This window comes from Macrosteles quadrilineatus, unplaced genomic scaffold (genome assembly GCF_028750875.1).
Source record: "Macrosteles quadrilineatus isolate MER2022 unplaced genomic scaffold, UCM_ALF_1.0 Scaffold_8__2_contigs__length_117827958, whole genome shotgun sequence".
NCBI lineage: Eukaryota > Metazoa > Arthropoda > Insecta > Hemiptera > Cicadellidae > Macrosteles > Macrosteles quadrilineatus.
The window spans coordinates 15,900,472-15,918,921 of record NW_026542601.1 but is presented as its reverse complement, the minus strand read 5'-3'; the positions used below and the strand labels follow the sequence as shown (position 1 = coordinate 15,918,921).

General features: G+C 35.0%; 2 protein-coding genes across 2 annotated transcripts; both read left to right on the top strand.

Moving 5' to 3' along the window:
- The first annotated feature begins 12,533 nt into the window (after positions 1-12,533).
- LOC129000089 (mitochondrial inner membrane protease subunit 2-like) lies at positions 12,534-13,139 on the top strand. Its single transcript, XM_054426968.1, has one exon. The coding sequence runs from the start codon at positions 12,642-12,644 to the stop codon at positions 13,137-13,139; it is 498 nt and encodes a 165-aa protein (XP_054282943.1). The 5' UTR covers positions 12,534-12,641.
- Positions 13,140-13,205: 66 nt separating this feature from the next.
- Positions 13,206-17,803, top strand: LOC129000088 (KICSTOR complex protein ITFG2-like). Its single transcript, XM_054426967.1, has 5 exons — positions 13,206-13,574; positions 14,658-14,944; positions 15,766-15,960; positions 16,296-16,533; positions 17,530-17,803. The coding sequence occupies exons 1-5, from the start codon at positions 13,206-13,208 to the stop codon at positions 17,737-17,739; spliced, it is 1,299 nt and encodes a 432-aa protein (XP_054282942.1). The 3' UTR covers positions 17,740-17,803.
- The last annotated feature ends 647 nt before the right edge of the window (positions 17,804-18,450 follow it).

Below are 18,450 nucleotides of genomic sequence, written 5' to 3'. Positions count from 1 at the left end.
AGTCACGTTTGAGATGGGAATAGTATTTATTATTTTATTAAAATAATGTATAAAATCGTCACAAACAAAAATAATGCAATAATTATTTTACACCGAAGGGTTTCAACTAGTATATACAACAACAATAAAATTTGGCCACTCTCCGCAGGGTGTTTATTCTGAAGTCCAGCCAATCTACCGTACTATTACTTATTCCCCAGCCACACAGTACTGTCACATCCATGCTGTCACGTGCACTAATGGTAGCAGCACGCACCTTCTAATTATCGGCTCAGCGCATTGTAAATATTGCGTACTTACCCGCCAAAACAGACAGATCCCGCGGGAAACTAGCGGCCGCCTTCTACCAGAGGGGTAAACTGTACTGTCTAGCGGTGAAATACTTATTGGAATACTTTGAAGGTTGTGAATAATTTCCGAATAGAGGTTAAGCATAATAATTGTGCCAATCACTTTATTAATACAGGTACGCACTTCGTGTCAGGTGTCTATATTTTATAAGGAAATGTATACAGGGTGTTGAAGAATTGAGTAATACACCTGAAAACTTGTAGATTACGACACTTGTAAAACTACATTTAAAATTACTGGGCATGTCTCTTTACTAAAACGTCCATCCGATTGCCGCGAAACTGGGGAAGTGTTCATGGATATCTGTCATATTTTTGTTTCGATATCTACCTAGGGCTCTGTCACTTTGGCGTTCTACATTGTGGGGTTAATTTTACTGTAGGAATGTTATAGAAACATTTAGTAGATTCATGTTTACTTTAAATTTCTTTGGTTAGATATTCAAATGTCTTTATTTCACATTGCCACAAAACACAGTTGATTAACAAATTAAATGGATTATTTCATATTTTATAATTTTAATAATGTAATGTTTGACGTTATTTAATTAATTATAGAAAATGTAATAAAATAATATAAATTCCAGCAGTTTTGCCGGATTAAAAGACCTTTTTAAATTCTTTCAGACCTCGTCTTATATTAATTTATTTATATTTTTTGTTTGTTGTATCTTCAATATCCTTGTTGGTAATAATCATTATTTACACTTGTTTTTTTCCTAGTTTCTTTTCAAAATCACATTCATTAAACTGCATGTTCCTTGTAAATATTAAACAAAGTTTTTCATAATTGCTCTAGTCATAATCTGTTATACTTATTTAAGCTAATATTTATTCTCCCAAACATGCCTGTTTTCCTTGTTATTTATGGTTATTATGTATTACTATCGTCTTTGTTATGTTTTTGCTATAATTTATTGTTGTTAATTACTACATTATTGTTGTTAATTACTATATTATTGTTATTTGTTTTGTTGCCTATGTCTAAGTGTTAAAAGTTCACAGTTGTTATTTAATATTAGTCATCTTGAACTGTACAATGTATCTTTAGTACCACATCAAACAAAATGGAATGTCCGTTGAAATAAAATAAAATAAAATAAAATGAGAGAAGATAATACTTTATTATAACCGACATAGGTTGTTTGTTAAATTGCCAGATTTTTATTATCATGAAACCTATTGAAAAAGTACTAAGGTTATGTTTATGTTTGTTTTGCCACACAATTTGCAAAAAAATTGTAATCAGTATAACTCATCCACTGTTCTGACTGAGTATGTGTAGGACGAAATAATACATGCTCATACAACCTACAACTTGAAACTAGCATCAGGTTATAAATGGTCCATTCAAGGTAAAATATCCGAGGTTATACCTATCCTTTACGGGTAGAAACAATCCAAGTCAATAATTGTGTACTATAATATAATAGATTTAAATTAATGTATCTGTTGCTCAAAACTTAGCAATTTTTAAGCACCGGTATTTTACAGGAGTTATTTTACACCTAATAACAGTCATAAATGTTTCCAGACTTACCCATAGCTGTTCCTAGCAAACATTTCTTGTATGTATGCATTTATGTTCTTGTATTCGACCTGACATTAGGCAAGTTTACTTTCCCACCGTGACAACGCTGTATATTATTCGTGTATTTATATTATTCATCTCTCCAAGTGAGTGTTATCTTGATTCTTTAACTGTTAAACCAGACCTCTCTTCTTCTACTCTTCTCATTCGCATAAGAACTCTTATTAATTGTCTCCTCCTCCTGTTTTCAATATTTCTTTCTTTGAAATCGAGACATTTTCTGTTCTTCCAACAAAACTGATTAACTGTTTACATTGGTCCATAACCTCCTGAATATTACAAAGATCAATATTTACTACCAAAAGCTGCTGGAGTTTTTTTTTTTTTTTTTGTAAACAGCTGTTTATTGTTTTTTTTTTAATTTTCTACACAACTCCTATAGCAAAAAATCGACATTTTTTAGAGTGGCCTGGTGACCTTCAGGTAATAATTCTGAAACCTTATATTGGAAAACTACAAATTGAGACGATTTTTTGACACCTTAAATGTTGAATTTGGTCCACATATAAGGGAGTAGTGTTCACAAAAAACTGCTTCGCGTATTATAGATATAGATATCATATTTTAAGAGGTACCGTAAGCTAAATACTTTTTACAATCCAAAGTACATCGCTTAACTCCGGTTATTTTACCAAAACGCAGAGAGACGAGCAGTAGATTTTTAATCTTTCGTTTTAGCAGATCACAGTAGTAAATAACAACAAATTAATATTTAACAGAACATTTACCATACAAATTGTAGGGGAGTAGCCTTACGTTCAAATTGTAATTCATAATCTACAGTAAAGTGTGTTTTATCTATCAACAATGCATTTTTCATTGCTGAGACTACATCCAATGCTTAGTAGCATTGGTCCACACGATTTTAAATTTTATCCTAGGCGTTTCATTTATATACACGATGCACATGGCAATTTGAAAGTTATATACTACTAACACACTTAAGGTGTGTAACAACTAACACACTAATACTTAACTTTAGGTTGTTAATATAAAATAATTGTATTGTGGCTGTACCGTTTTCCTGAAATTGTAAATTGTTTATTTTCTAGCACAAATCAAAAAGCTGCTAGTAACATAAGCCGTTATATCATAACATTTAGATTGTTTTTATATTATTAGTAACTGTAATTGAAATAATTACAATACGTACTTTCATAATTTGTAGAGGATTTAAACATTTTACAGGATTCGAAAGACTAACCTATGCTGTATAATTATAATTGCGTGTTGGTGACCAAACCTATGTTTTAAATTAGAGGATCTATTTGAAAAAAAATAATATCACTTGAACATAGTTTTAAAATTCTTTTAAATAACAATCAATGAAACACAGAAGCTTTCGAAAATAAAATAGTTAACAAATTTACAACCCTTCTTTGCAATGTTTATCAGTTGTCTTTTTACAAGACTACCTAACCTAGAATCACAAATTTAAAAAAAGTAAAAAAATACATATTTTATTAATAAATAAATTCTGTTCAGATTCCTAGAGTTGAAAATGAGAAAACCCAATTTTCAACCTATAAAACCCTTTTCCATGGCACGATCATGCTGGTTGGTGAAGAAGTAGCGCAAGACGCCTCAGTCAAGATTTGGTTTTGGACCTACATAAAATGGAAAATTCGCTAATAAGATAAATCGCTATTATTACCTGATAACAATATTAACAAAGCAGATTATTTCATACATTTTACTGTATGACACATTATCGTGTAGGACTATGATATAAAAGAAAGACAAATTTCTATTATGCTATAAATTTGTGTGACTCAATGTTATTTATTACTATTCATATTTTGTTTATATTTTTAAACGTATATACATTTCATTATTTAATTGTTAGGGCCGTCTTGTTATTGTTATTAGTTACACTCTCGTACACTAGCTATATAAATTTATATTTTACCATACCTTTGTATAAACTTATATTTTCTTACGTTATTGTGTTTCTTTTACCTTGGTTAACTTGTTACTAGTAATTTGTTGTTCAACTACTGTGCCTTTGTTGTGGCTATGCTGTTGAAAGATTACTTTCAAATATTGAGTCTCCAGGAGTTTTGAATGCTTCTTGAAAGTATTGAAACTAGGACTTTTAAAAGTCTAATTAAAAGTCACTTTTAAAATCTAATTAAGTAAATTACTATCAATTTAAACGTTGGTCATAATATTTGTGCAAGCCATACGACATTTTTTTTTATTAAAATCAATACAACCAAACTATTATACTTGGAAAATACTACATCAATCAAAACGTTAATAACGTAACTGGTAAAAGCTTAAATAAGTATCTCAGGAAATTTAATAAATATCGTGTACAAGTCAAAGCAATAGTAATACAGTTTGAAACATTTTTTTCAAACAATAAAATATATAATTAATTATTATTTTAATGTGCCGTGTTTTATTGTGTTCTTTATTGTGCAGTGTTAATTTGCTTGATGACATAACCTACCAAAACAACATTAAAGTCGTATAGGCCTACTAATTACAAAATACAAATAAAAGTGCATTCCAGTCAAATCATAAAATTTGCAATAGCTTAATACTAGTATGTCACATGATATGGTATATACATTATACAAAACAACTTTCCTATTGTCTAATTATTTAATCTGAGACGATTTGCTTTCAACCAGAGCAAATACAATCTACGGCCTAGATTATAAATTTAAGATTTTTGTATTAAAACCTTTTGACGAAGCCTATTGTATGCTAATGTATATTGTATTTAATGGCCAATAAACTTCCTGATTCAGTATTCTGGCCCGCCTAGTAGCGACGAATACTTATCCCATAGACTAGAGTTTAAGATCCAATTCTTCAAGTGTTCTTCGGACGTCTTCTAGCTCCTTACTTCAAACCTATCGTTAAGGTCCCCATCTTCTTCCGCGAAACTCTCAACGCCCTCAATATATTTATCGTATTGAAAGCGAGTAAGTTAGGTATATATAATCAGACCTACTTATACACTCTAAGTAGAAAAGTCTTCAGATATCTATGTAAATAATTTCTACAAAAATGTGAAATCTTACCTGGAATTGAACAGAATGAAGCCGTGTACAGTCAGAGCGCCAAAACTGCCATGCACAAACCAGCACTCTCCAGATCTTGAGCACACGCGGCCAAAAAGTTAGGCTACTACAAACATGGACAGTCTACGGTATCGATTGAGTCTGGAGCGTCACTGGTGATAGTTCCCGCCACGCCCGCCAGACCGCGCGGCCGTCCAAGATGGCGGCGGCGACGCGTCATTGGTCCATGGCGCGGGGGGCGGGGTCTCCTCGCCGTACATTTATGAGTACTTAGATTATTTTTTACCGAGAACACGGACTTATTGATCTAAGACGACACGGTAATTCTGACGTTTACACAAATTTTAACGAGTTTTATGAGGCTCGGATCAATCTGAAAGCGACTGAGCGTAAAAGTTCAAAATAAAATACACGTACAAAGATACAGTCACCCCCCCCCCCCCAAAGCGGTGACTTGGGGAGTATGGCGCGATCTGAGGGGATAACAAGGGCTTAATTACCCGACTACAACTCTACGAACAGCTGATGGCAACACTATTTGCCGCGAACTGATTACTATTCGCCTACGCAACGCTTGTAAATCATTAGACAATATGACACAAACTCGAGGTGAATAATTAATATTGTTCAAGGAACAGTGAGATTTGCAAAAGATGGATCACATATTGGTAGCATCGTCCATATGAAATTTTGAGTTTTGAAATAAACAAGCACGACGCACGTGCGTACCTAATGCAATTACTATTACCTACTATTTTTTACGTATTGTCTCAAAATAGAATGTCCATGTGAATAAAATAAATAAAATAAATAGGCTTAAAGACACGTTAATTAACCAATTTAAATTTTATAATATTCAATAAGAACTGTCCGCTTATCAAATGAATTTTTAGAAACAGCCAACATAATATAGCAAAACCCTAGAGAAGTTGAAACGGCGCATGTAAATGGAGTCACGTGGTATGCGTGTAAAAATAATTAAAAGACTAGCTGATTCACACACAAACAAATCGTAAAAAAATTAATTTAATCCAATATGCATATAGCCTAACCATAAGTGCGTAGTCAATCGATTTAAAGTGTTGTAATGTTTTTGAATTTACCCTTTGTATGTCTCTGTTTCGGTTTTTGTAAATTTTGCTACGTTCGAGGATGTTCGAGTTATCATTGTTTTTTTTTTCATATTTTATTTTGTGCTTAATCCAACGGCAAGATCACCAATTTACAATGTAAATACAAGATGGCCATTTGGTGACAACATGCATGTTAGGCCTATAACACAAAACTTAAGCTAAACGGATTCTAACATAACAAGAGCAACATCGGTAACAGGAAATGTAATCTTGACTAGAGAAAGCAACAATGTAACAACAACAATTAAATAGATCAATAAAATAAATAAATATACTACTGAGGTGTCGAAAAGAGTATTAGCCATACAAATAAGAAAAAATTACTCTGACATATTACAAATTAATAATTACAATCCTGGTATACCTAAACAGCGAAACTTATCCAATTATTTTTACACATTCATACAGTAAAAGGAAAATATATTTCTAATTTTTAAAGATTAAGTTGAGATAAGTTACCTGAAGAATTTCACTTTAACTAGTCCTATGGTTATGTTTCTGTACTGTCACCATAAATTCGCTAGGTAGGCCTACATTTAATGAAAGTATCCGATTGGTATAGTCTCCAATTCTTGTGGATATTGGCTATGTAACATTGATTTTCATATTTGCACAGAGGGATATAGGACTAACCACGGTAACCGAGGGGAGTGGAGCTCTTATACAAAGTAGATTCAGGAGCAGGATGTGTAATTCCAAGTTACACTGTTCAGAGCAGCGAGCAAGGAATACCAACAGTTAGTAAAATCTGTGTTATTTATGCTTTGGAGACAACAATGTCATTTTTTTATAATTTGAACTTCGTGCAGATACAGTGTAATTTTTATTCCACAGCTGATATTTTATTCATCTAGGCTTTATAAATATTAAACACTTCCTTATATTATATGACCAGATTGTTTGTAAAAAACCTAGACATTTTTCTAAAAGTACCTAATCTCTTATATCAACTCAATCAGTATTTGATTAGCAGACCTTTGCGCAAAAACTCACACAATCGAGAGGAATCTGTAAAATAGTGCGATGGCAAAAACCGAACAGAAGGCTAGGTGAGAACGAGAACCCGAACAAATATAGGGAAGAAAGAGATACGAGGGTGAAACGGGGGCAGAAACACAAACAACGGCATTATCATCGGGTCTAACTGGGTTTTGTCAAACATTCTATCAAAAGCTGTCACCAAACATATCACAAAGGCGTTACGGCGACTATAGCGCTGGCGGCCGTTGTAGGAACTAGGGACTGTTGTCGACCTGTCATTTCTAAAGGCGTGATTTGTGAATGGGGTGTATGTGTTAATTGATTTTGTAACTCTTTGACAGCTTAAAATAAAAATGTCAGTCAACGATTATAAATTACAATCGATAATGAGTTAGTTGAAGTTTCAGAGATGAGATAGAGGTTATTGTTTTACGGCGATGAAAAGTTTTTACAGCATCGATGATATCCAGTCGGCTGTGTCATAATTTCTCGGATCAGCAAGGCAGTGTCACCAGGACCCACTGCCATCATTCACCCTCAGTTCACACGAAACTCTTATTTATACCACTGCCTTTTTAATTGCGAACGTTTGGTTAAGTGTGTTTACTGAGATCCTTTGGGAACTTGTAATATCAGATTTAAAAATCAAACAGGAAAAACTAAAAAACTGTATACTTTTGTTATTTAAATGAATAAGGTGGAGATAATTAATATTTAATATTTTTATCGTATGTTTCCGTCCAGCTAGAATGTGTTGCTTGAAATCTACTGTTGGTAAAATTTAACCAAAACTAACCACATTTTTACCGTGGAATAAAAAGAGGGAGAAAGAAAAGGTGGCATGATAGCCCCTAAATAACATTTCAACTTGTTTATGTGTATATTGTTTAGCTGATGTTTATGTCAAAGTAATTGATAACATTTTATGAAGGCGTTCATTAAATGCATTAGTAAACCTCGTTAAACTATGCACAATTATGATTGGAATACGCTACATACATAGCCAACCATAGCTATAGGCTAACCATTTTTTATCTATTCAGTACCGGTATGCAGTTAAGAAACCATACTAATTGCAGATAGCCTTGTCTAGTAAACCAGTTATGTTTCCGTATTCATATTTTGGTTTCGCATAAACAGTGTACATTTTCCAATAGACAACACTCACAAATATATCCATACTTATGTTCAAGTAGTTCCAAAACAAAAACTCAGAAACAAAATCAACTGCGAGAATCTCCAAACATTTATCTCGGACTTAACCAACGGTGAAACATAAATCTGACGCAATAAAAGGGAGTTTCATTAACCAACTTTAATTTGCAGCCATGCTATCCTGGAGCACCTGGTACTCATTATATTTATTCAGAGGCTGGGACCGTGCGATACAGTCGTGGGGGGGGGCAAATTAGTTAGTTCTGGAGTCTGCAGGGGGCGCGGCGAGCGGAAAATGGAAGTGAGGGTCGGAAATGAGTGATTTATAGAGAAGGGAGTTTTCCCTAACCGAATCCGCAAATTGAAAAGGGATGCATTTAGCAAATTATAAGTAAGTGGCGGCCGCCTCGCTGGCAATGGAGCATTCCGTGTGTGTTGATGGTTGGGGGGGGCGGGTGATGGCTTTGCAACCCTTAACTTTTATGAAGTCTGTTAATACGTGTGTTTACGACAAAATTCCGAGGATTCAGTTTGTAGATACGCTTCTGCTGAACACTGTAATTTTATGTCGGAATTATTGCGATTATCTACAGTGACGATTACTGTGTATTAATCACTTGATGTAAGAATTGATTCGTGTTAAAAAATTAAATTTTATTGAGTGTTAGGGTGTAATTACTGACCTTAAACTGCCTATAGTAGACTAAGGTTTATAATCAACACTTACTACTAAGCAAGTAAAATATATCATACATTGTATCATGACTGTAATTTTTAATATGCGTAAATTATAAGATAATTTACAATACTTATGAATTTTCTGATTTAACGTCTTTGTATTTTAAATCATATATATTTTTCTCTAATGTGCATTTATTTGACTTAGTTTTATAATACAGTGTTGTATTTGATATTTTCTACTTTAGCGCCGTTTCTGCTGAGACACAGAGTCATCTTTATACTGAAAGTACAACAAATAGGGGGAAATAGCCTAATAACACTTAACATAGTGATCGATTTCGATTGGAGTGTCCAATCGAAATTAATGACCACCTTAACGTCTTTTATATGTACCGTCTTGTGAGTCAACAGTTTAAGTGTAAATACATTCCAAGTGTTGTTAGACATGTATGTACTCTAAGATCATTTAATGACACGTGAATGATGATCAAGAAGTTATACCGGGTGTCCCATAATAGTCCCCCTCCTGGTTGATTTTTGAACGGAACGGAGGTCTCTATCTCAACCCACTACATAATGGCGGAATTTTTTATTTTGCATCAGCCTGAGAGCCCGTGTAAAATAAACACCAATATCACCTATTAGAGTTGTTCAAATTGAGGTGTTACTACTTAATGGGGCTTTATATTTAAAACTTTTGAGCTGCCCCCAAATACCCCGTTTTGGGGTCCCGGGGAAAATTGTCATACTGATCAAAAAGTAGATTTACTTTCCTGTTACGATAAAAATGAGTTTAGTTTCCCTGGTCATAAAAACGCTAATAAGTAGTGATGTTGGTGTATATTTTTAGATGGGCTCTCTCAGGCTGATGGAAAAATGGCCACAATGCTGTAATGGGTTGAGATAGTCACCTCTGGGTTTCGCCGATATTCTTTTAAACCAATGGCCTTTAAAATTATGTGCTACTTGATAGGGGTTGCTATTTAAACACTTTGAGTTACCCCCAACAACCCTTATTTGGGTGTATTAACGTAACGGCAAAACAATTAATTTGACAAGTTTGACCAAAATATATCCATAAATAAGCAAACTACAACATTTTAATACATTTTACAATATTCTCCATAAGAATAACATGGGAATTTTATATTTAAAAATCTTTGAGTTTTCTCCGTAACCAATAACCGTACAAAAACACTTTGATATACTGAATTATTTGGTTTTTTACGCTCTTTAAGAAGGTCTAGAGATAAATTGGGAAATGTTATGTTTTGAGGGTCAAAATGAGAAAAAAACACCCCATAAACCCCCCCCATAAACCCTGTTACAATGGACCGATAATGCTGGTTCACGAACTTATTTTATTTCCATTCCAACGGCCAAAGACCATTACAAAAATTATTGGTAGCGATAGTTATCATCTTCATTCAAGTTTATCCCAATTCCCGCCTTACACCTTCAAACCAAATTTAATCAAAATCGAACAAAAAATACTCAAGTTATCGTGTTTACGGACACACACACAAATATATATATATATATATATAAATATACAAAAATGAATTGGATTAATGGTGTTTTTGGCCTCTGAGGACTTTAAAATGAAAAATTAAATCGGTCCCGGGCCTAGGTCTTACCGTGCCACCTACGGTAATATATAGCTACTTTCTATAGGGAAATTCGCTAAAATGTAAAGCAGTATGTAAGTTTATTTGTATCTTGAAACCTAATTATAATATGGAGATTTAAATTATAAAACGCAGTATGTAACAGCATGGACGTTGTGTCGTCTAATGTCTTATCACTTGATCCGTAGTCGAGGCAGACTACTGACAACTGACTAGCTTATATCCATCGATGTATAAAACTTACATCGATGCTTATACCATTGACAGATATAAAGTCAATGCTTATATCCAAGGCCGCATTATATCTCTCGTAACGCAACGCCAAGTTTCTCACATAGGTTGCAGCACATGTCAGGCACATGCTCCAACCACGACAAAGTATATACTCCTCATCTACCTTTGGAAGAAAATTTAAGAAAATAAATATTTCTCTTTATTCAGCATTTTTCTTGTTGCAGTAAGTTTTGCACAGTGGTTATAGGATTAATATTTAGAAAATTTCATGAAGGAAAGTTATGGTTTCTGGGGTTAAAAAATAAGACCAATGTAAAGTAGGGAAACCGATTCGTCTACTGAACTACTTTCAGAACTTAACTTTTTGTTTTACCTGTTAAATGAAGCATATATGGTATATATTATAAGAAACAATACCCCCGCTGCAGCAAACCTGCCGACTAAGCGAATTTCCATTTGCCTGGATTGATTTTCAATTAATCCAGGCAAATGGAAATTCGCTTAGTAACGAGTACCTAGGTTAGCAGCTACAGGGAAACTAAGAAAGTGTGGTTTTTATTAAAATATCAATAGCTTAGTATGAAATAAATAAATCCGCCAAGTTTGATCAAAATATATCCATAAACAAGTCAACTACAACATATTATCAAATTCTCCATAAGAATAACATGGGAATTTTAAATTAATTTTTTTTTGAATTTTCTCCGTAACCAATCGCCGCACAAAAACACCTTCATATACTAAATTATTTGTAAAATTAGAAAACCCCATTTTTTCCCCATAAAACCCACCGTTAAACCCCGTTCCCATGGTCCGATCATGCTGGTTCACGAACTCATTCAACTCATTCAAGTTTATCCCGCCTTACACCTTCAAACCAAGTTTTATCAAAATCGGACAAAAAATACTCAAGTTCGTCCGGACGGACATATATATATATATAAAACAATTTGAACGAATGGTGTTTTTGGCCTCTGGGGACATCAAAATGAAAAAGTAAATCGGTCCCCGGCCTAGGTCTATAGGGAAATTCGCAAATACATGTTATAATAGGAGGAATATTCTTTACGATTATACAGGGTGTTCAAAAAGGGTAGGGACATAGAATAATTATCTAATTATTGACGTAGTAGTGATTCCGCCTTGGGTCAAAATAAAGGGAAAAATCTAGAATTTATTTTTCAAAATCGCTTGGTTAACCAGATATCTACCATTTTGTATTTTTTACATAAACCTTTTTATCTTTGGATTGATCCAACCGATCTTTATGAAACTTAGTATGTGGTAGTCAGCTTGATGGACTAGCAGTAAACAGTGAAGATTTCCAATATCACTGATTATATATTTTCCCAAAGAATTTCACTCTTGGGAGATGTATAATCAATGCCAATACCATTTTATGCTTATATTACTGTAAAATGTTAGATAATATAAATAAATGGGAAAAAAACTAAATTCAAAATTCATTTTGTGATAATCAAGTCAAAAACCACTTCTTAGTTTCATAATTCAACTAAAATAAAAAAAAATAAAAGAAACACCAAGATAGAAAAGGCTGAAAATAGAGAACAACGAGATTTAATACACCCTCTCTGGAGTCAGCCACATTTGACAAATAGAAAAAAAGCCTTTCTGGAAACTGGAAAGTCATCAGCTGATTTCATATTGGTTAATGGTTATGTTGTCATGTTTTGTTAGCTCAGCTGTTCGTTAAAATAAAAAAAACTGTGTTTTGTTACTGCCAATGGTAAGAGAAGAGGTTATGTGTTTCTTGGCGGATTTCATCGGATGTTAAATCAGCCTTATTCTTATTTTAAAACATACTTCTCAATAAATATATTATAAGCGTATTAATGAAACAAATTTTGAAAGCAGTTTTGCTCGGGATTCCTGTAGGTATAACTTTTGTTGATTTTGTAGGATATGTTGCCAGAGTAGATGGTGTTTCAATGCAACCAGCTTTAAACCCAAATCCAGCTTCCACTACAGATTATGTATTTTTAAATCGATGGTCAGTTAGATTTTATGAAGTTTCGAGAGGCGATGTTGTAGCTCTAACGTCCCCCAAAGATCCAGATCAAAAGTTGATCAAACGAATAGTTGGACTTGAGGGAGATATCATCAATACACAAGGATACAAAAACCCATTTGTTCGAATACCAGAAGGACACTGTTGGGTGGAGGGTGATCATAAAGGTCACTCAATGGACTCAAACCTTTTTGGACCTGTGTCTCTTGGTCTCATATCTGCCAAAGCAACTGCAATAGTGTGGCCTCCAAGTAGATGGCAAAATGTCAAATCTTTTGTGCCAAAAGAAAGGAAACCAATCTTGATGAAACTTGAAGAGTGAGTCTCCAACTAACTTTGTGTGCCTATTAAGTATTGACGGAGAATTTGTGTATCCTAAACAATAAACATGCGTTCTGTGTGTTTTGTCGATCATCTTGAGTTTGAATTTTCAGGGTCTATTTTTAAAAACGCAACAGCGTTAGGTGATGTTGATAATGATGGTGAAATTGAGCTCATTGCCGGTAACATGAATGGTGATTTAATGATTTACAAGCATGATAAATTATGGCAAAAAATAAACAATCTTGGTATGATTACGGCAGTTGGGGTGGGTGACATAATGAATTGTGGCAGTAACGCCCTTGTAATTGTTTCTGGGGATGGATGGTGCCATATTTGCCTTTGTCTTCATCCAAAAACTGAGGACAACGAAGATATTACACCAAATGTAAAACTAGAGCCAGTTCACGTACAGCGAATCCCACCAAACACCAAGGTAAGCTTATAATAACTTTGGTACTTACGTATTATACGGAGGCCACTTATTTTACAGCGCGCTGCGGCGGTTAGGTTAGGTTGGGTTATCATAAGTTTTTATGACTCATCTCGTATAGTTCGATTCATAACGAAACTAGGAAAGTTCTACAAACATATTTATGATAACCCAACTTAACCCAACCGCCGCAGCGCGCTGTAAAATAAGTGGCCTCCGTATAATACGTAAGTACCATAACTTTAGTCAAAAAAGTCTACTTAACTTAGTTGACCTTTATTAATAAGTTTCTTTGTGCGAGCAGTGTTTGTTGTAGACCGTTTTAAAATTACTAAGTTACCTACCGTCTGAGACACCTATCTTTTTCCCTTCCTAAGTAACTTAGACTTAAGTTAGGTCCGTAACTGAAGGTAAGCTCTGAACCACTTAGCCTCAACATAGCCTATTAGTGTCGTGCACTCTAGGCTAGACCAGCGCACACCACTTGTGTGTTTGTTGGATGTTGACTAGTCACACATAAGGCCTGGGAGTATTCCTTGACCAACAAAGCAAGAACTTGCGTTAGGCCGTTAGGCCTTCATATTAACAAGGTTAAACTTAATTTGTTCTCCATTCCGTACCAAATGCAGGGTAATATTGTATTAAAATGATCCAAAGTCTAATTAAATATGATTGAACTACGCTACAAACAATCTTCATTTTTATCAGTAACTTACTTCAGAATCTACTCTTCTTTGAAACAAGAATAAGCCTTAGGCCTTATGCCTCCCGTCAGCCCCCAGATCTGTAAAATTGCATTTGTGTCTTATGGAGTCCTTCACACTATCAGGTCGTAGCGACCCGGTTGCCAAAGAACTGCGTCGCAGGTGCTGAGTAGGTAGGCTGCCTACTCGATCTGTTGCTAAACCAAAGAAGGAAGGAAAAGTCTCCAACGAAAAAAAGCTAGAAATTCGATTCCATCTTGGCAAATGAATCATAACACGAGAGTAATTTTTCTATCGAAAAGGTGAGCCACCATGTGTGAAGGGACAAGCGCGGCTGCGACCCTAGTGAGAAACATTTGAACAGTTAAGTTAAATTTTCCAGGTAATGGTGCTAGAAGATGTCGATGGTGATGGAAACGTAGAACTAGTGCTGGGGCTCACAGATCGAGTTGTTCGATCGTATCGTTGGGTACAAAGCGCTACAGGTGGGCGGCTTGTTTGTCTGTTCAAATGGGAGTGTGCTAACCAGGTAGGAGGAATAGCACTGAACCGCAATGAGCAGGGTTTGCCTAAGGTGTTAGTTGCCCAACCAGGAGGCACCATCATGAGGATAAACACAGAAATCACTCCTACTCCCACGGTCGACAAAGACGGGGAGCAAATTAAAAGGTAAGGTATAAGCTAACTTATGATTTAAACTATAATTAGGGTACAATAATTAGAAGTGTTTTTTTTTTATAGGCTACTTGGTGTTTTTGTTTACAATTACTACTCTGACTACAGTAAGGCATTAACGTTCTTTATCTACGTATTTTAAGCTAAATATGAATACAGAGTGATTTTAAGATGAGATGATAAGTGTTTCTTTATTTGACTAGGAAGTCAAGTTTCAAACTAACTAAATAGCTTCAGATCTGAGGATTAAACCAGCAACCTTTTAATTATTCCGTAAATGAGTACAATACTATCTCAACTCAGGGCCGCTTTGGTAAATGGGCCCAAAGGCCATTTGATTTGAGATTTGTTGAAGCAAGTAAGAGAAAGATTTTCCCATACCAGGAAAGTGTGGAGGGGGGTACAAATCTCTCGGGCCTATAGCGGGCCTGACAACTACCAAGCTATATCAGTATAAAAGTATCAGTAGCGAGTATAAAACATCTAAGAAAGCCCAATGACCAAGGAAACTTTAGGCTACAGCTGATTTATATCATGTGATAAATGATTTCTGTGTTTAGGAAGTTGTACGGCTTTGAAGGGGAAAATCTGTTTTACACAAAGTTAGGCTTAATATTTAAAAATAGTAACAAGCCAAGATAGAAAATTTAAAAAAATGATCCTTTTATCAACCCGCATTAGAATAAGAATCTTTATCATCCTTTAAACATTTTACAGTGCAATAGGATTTGTCGGAAACTGTGCATTCGGAAACCTAAACCTCGGCCTGCTATCTTTCTAAAATTCAGAGCAAGTAAAGAGGTTTTTTGTTTCAGAAATGAGAACTTGTTGCCGTCCTCTGTGGAGTACCACCCTCTGATGGCCTCGCGGATGAGAAACCCGAACATCAGCACGGAGATCATCGCAGACATGGCCCAGGGATCGGATAGTCCCAAGGGGAAAGCCAAGCCGTACGTTGTGGCAACACTGGACGGTACCCTCATGTTCGTCAAGGATGAAGAAATCATCTGGTAACTCCTAAAATAACACACAACAATACCGAATAGGCACTAAAACTTTTTAGATTATATTGCATTTTCACTGTGTTAGTTAACATCGTAAAAAATACTTAAATTGAAGGCCTATTGTCTATTTCTTTGGAGTCTTAAAACTTCAAGTAATTATTTGTTTAGTTGGGATGTTATTCTCATCTGTATGCATCTTCAACAGCATTCTTTGTCTTATATTTGTATACAGCATGAGTGGAAAATATACCACCAACATTCTATTTAGGCTACATTGCAGGAATGTATGAAACATGTAATTTACATCATGGAATTCAAGTAACCATCTGTTTCTCTTGCAGGTCTTATCAAGTAGATCATCAGTTGTTTGCGCTGAGCAAGCTTGATATTACTGGAGACGGGCAGGATGAAATAGTCGCCTGCTCGTGGGACGGACAGACCTACATCCTCGACCAGAAGAAGAACAGTGTCCGATTCCACTTGGAAGAGTCAGTGTCCAGCTTCTGTGCTGGACTGTACTCTCTAACAGCTGACAGCACTCCATCTCCCTGCTTTGTATATGTTACATTCAACAGCAAGGTGAGCGCTTAAACATTTAACGCAGCAGTTTGGGTAAATTTTATAAATCAGTTATGCTTGTTGCTTGGATAGCCACTCCAGTGATGCAGAGCAAGTGTCATTGATACAATATTAAAGTTTAAAAAGTGTAATAGAATTAAAAACACCACCAGTTGTGCAGTCTGTAGTACGGTTTCGTTGGAATACACTTAGCACCCATAGAAATTTATTGTCATGGGTGTTAAGTGTAAAAAAAATAATAAATTAAAGTACTGTCAGGAATTAATGGTGCATTCAGTTTCAAAATAAACTAAAGTTATGGTCTAAAATCTTTAATTTTTTACAAGACAATATTTCATGTCAAATCACACACTCAATCTCCTTTAATAATTAAAAATAGAGATTTTGCCAAACCACACACACACACACACCACAGTCCAGACCTGGCTTAGATGACTTTTTTACTCATTTTGTACATTAAAAATAAGCTTTGGTGAGCACCAAAGCGCTTTGATTACAATGAGGATCTCTATTTAATTGCATGCCACCCTGGAGCTGAAGTAGCAGGCAGCCGAATTCCTCGCTCATCCACCACATTGATAAATGCCTCCTTTAACACATTTGTTTGGCCGCTGTGTAGAAAAGTAGTATTTTATAGTTCGGCCGCTTAGAAAACGACCTGCGCGCTAATGCTAAACCAATGCTGGAGGAGGTCGCTTTCTAAGCGGCCGAACTAAAGTTGCTCTTTCTAATATATTTTAAATAGACAAACGTTTTATTCAAAAACGTTTCTTACTTCCTAAACAGCCCTCGTATGTATATGATTTTGAAATGTTTGAAAAAAATTAACTGCCCCACGTCATCTTACTACGAGACCTCTGGTAATAGCTTATTCCCTACAGAAATTCACAAAATAAATTCATTACATCAGTAAAATTAAAATCCATTTCTCCTAACTAACAAGTTCAGTCTATCAAAACACACCTGAACACCTTTGTATTTGAATTATATTTTCAGATTTTACTCTATTACAACATCAAAATTCCAAAGATGGTGACAGAAAGCCTGATATCAATGATTTTTGAGTCCGAAGAGGCCAAGGCACTAATTGGAGAAGATATCCTGAATGACAGAAGGAGACTTCAGCAGTTGATCAGGTGGTGTTTGTACGGACCTCGAAGACATACAAATCAATTATGTGAGCGAGAATCTTCCAATGTTACCTAAGACTACTAAATACAAAATGTTAACTATTAAATTTGTTAGTAAGTAAAAGTCGTTTGTGTTTTGTATTACTAGACTAAATTTAAACATAAATGATGGACAAAAAACTGTTGTTATAATCCCAATATTTCCATTTTCCCTGGTTAAACCCGGAGTAAGGTTTTCACTCTTTTCAAGTTCAAGGTCTACTCTTCGTTTAACAAACACATCATTTAAAAAAACCAATAATAAGCAAGTTGGAAATATGACAAAACCCGAACATCAGTACCATATTTGATATTTTGTTAACTCCAATTGAAAAATAAAAGTATAATTTTTAGTCACACTAACGATGCTTCAAACTTAATGGACTGGGACGGATGGCGTCGTCCTGTAATCCAGCTACTAGGAGGTCACGAATTGTGGATATTTATAGGCATGCACTGTGGATGCGATGCTCCCTGGTGTGGATTAACATCCACACTAGTGAGTACTACGACTATCCGCAGTACTATCCTGATAATTAGACCAATTTGTTAATTACAAAGGAAAAGTGTGGTTCGGATTCCACTATAAACTGTAGGTCCCTTAGTTGCCATTAGCTGTATGGGCTATTAATTAACAGCTGTGTCTAAGGAATATGTAGGCCTTAGTCACTAACAAGACTACAAGATCGCGCCACTCATCCTACACTCATATTTGGGTTAAAATACGCACATAGTGGCGTCCCCATCT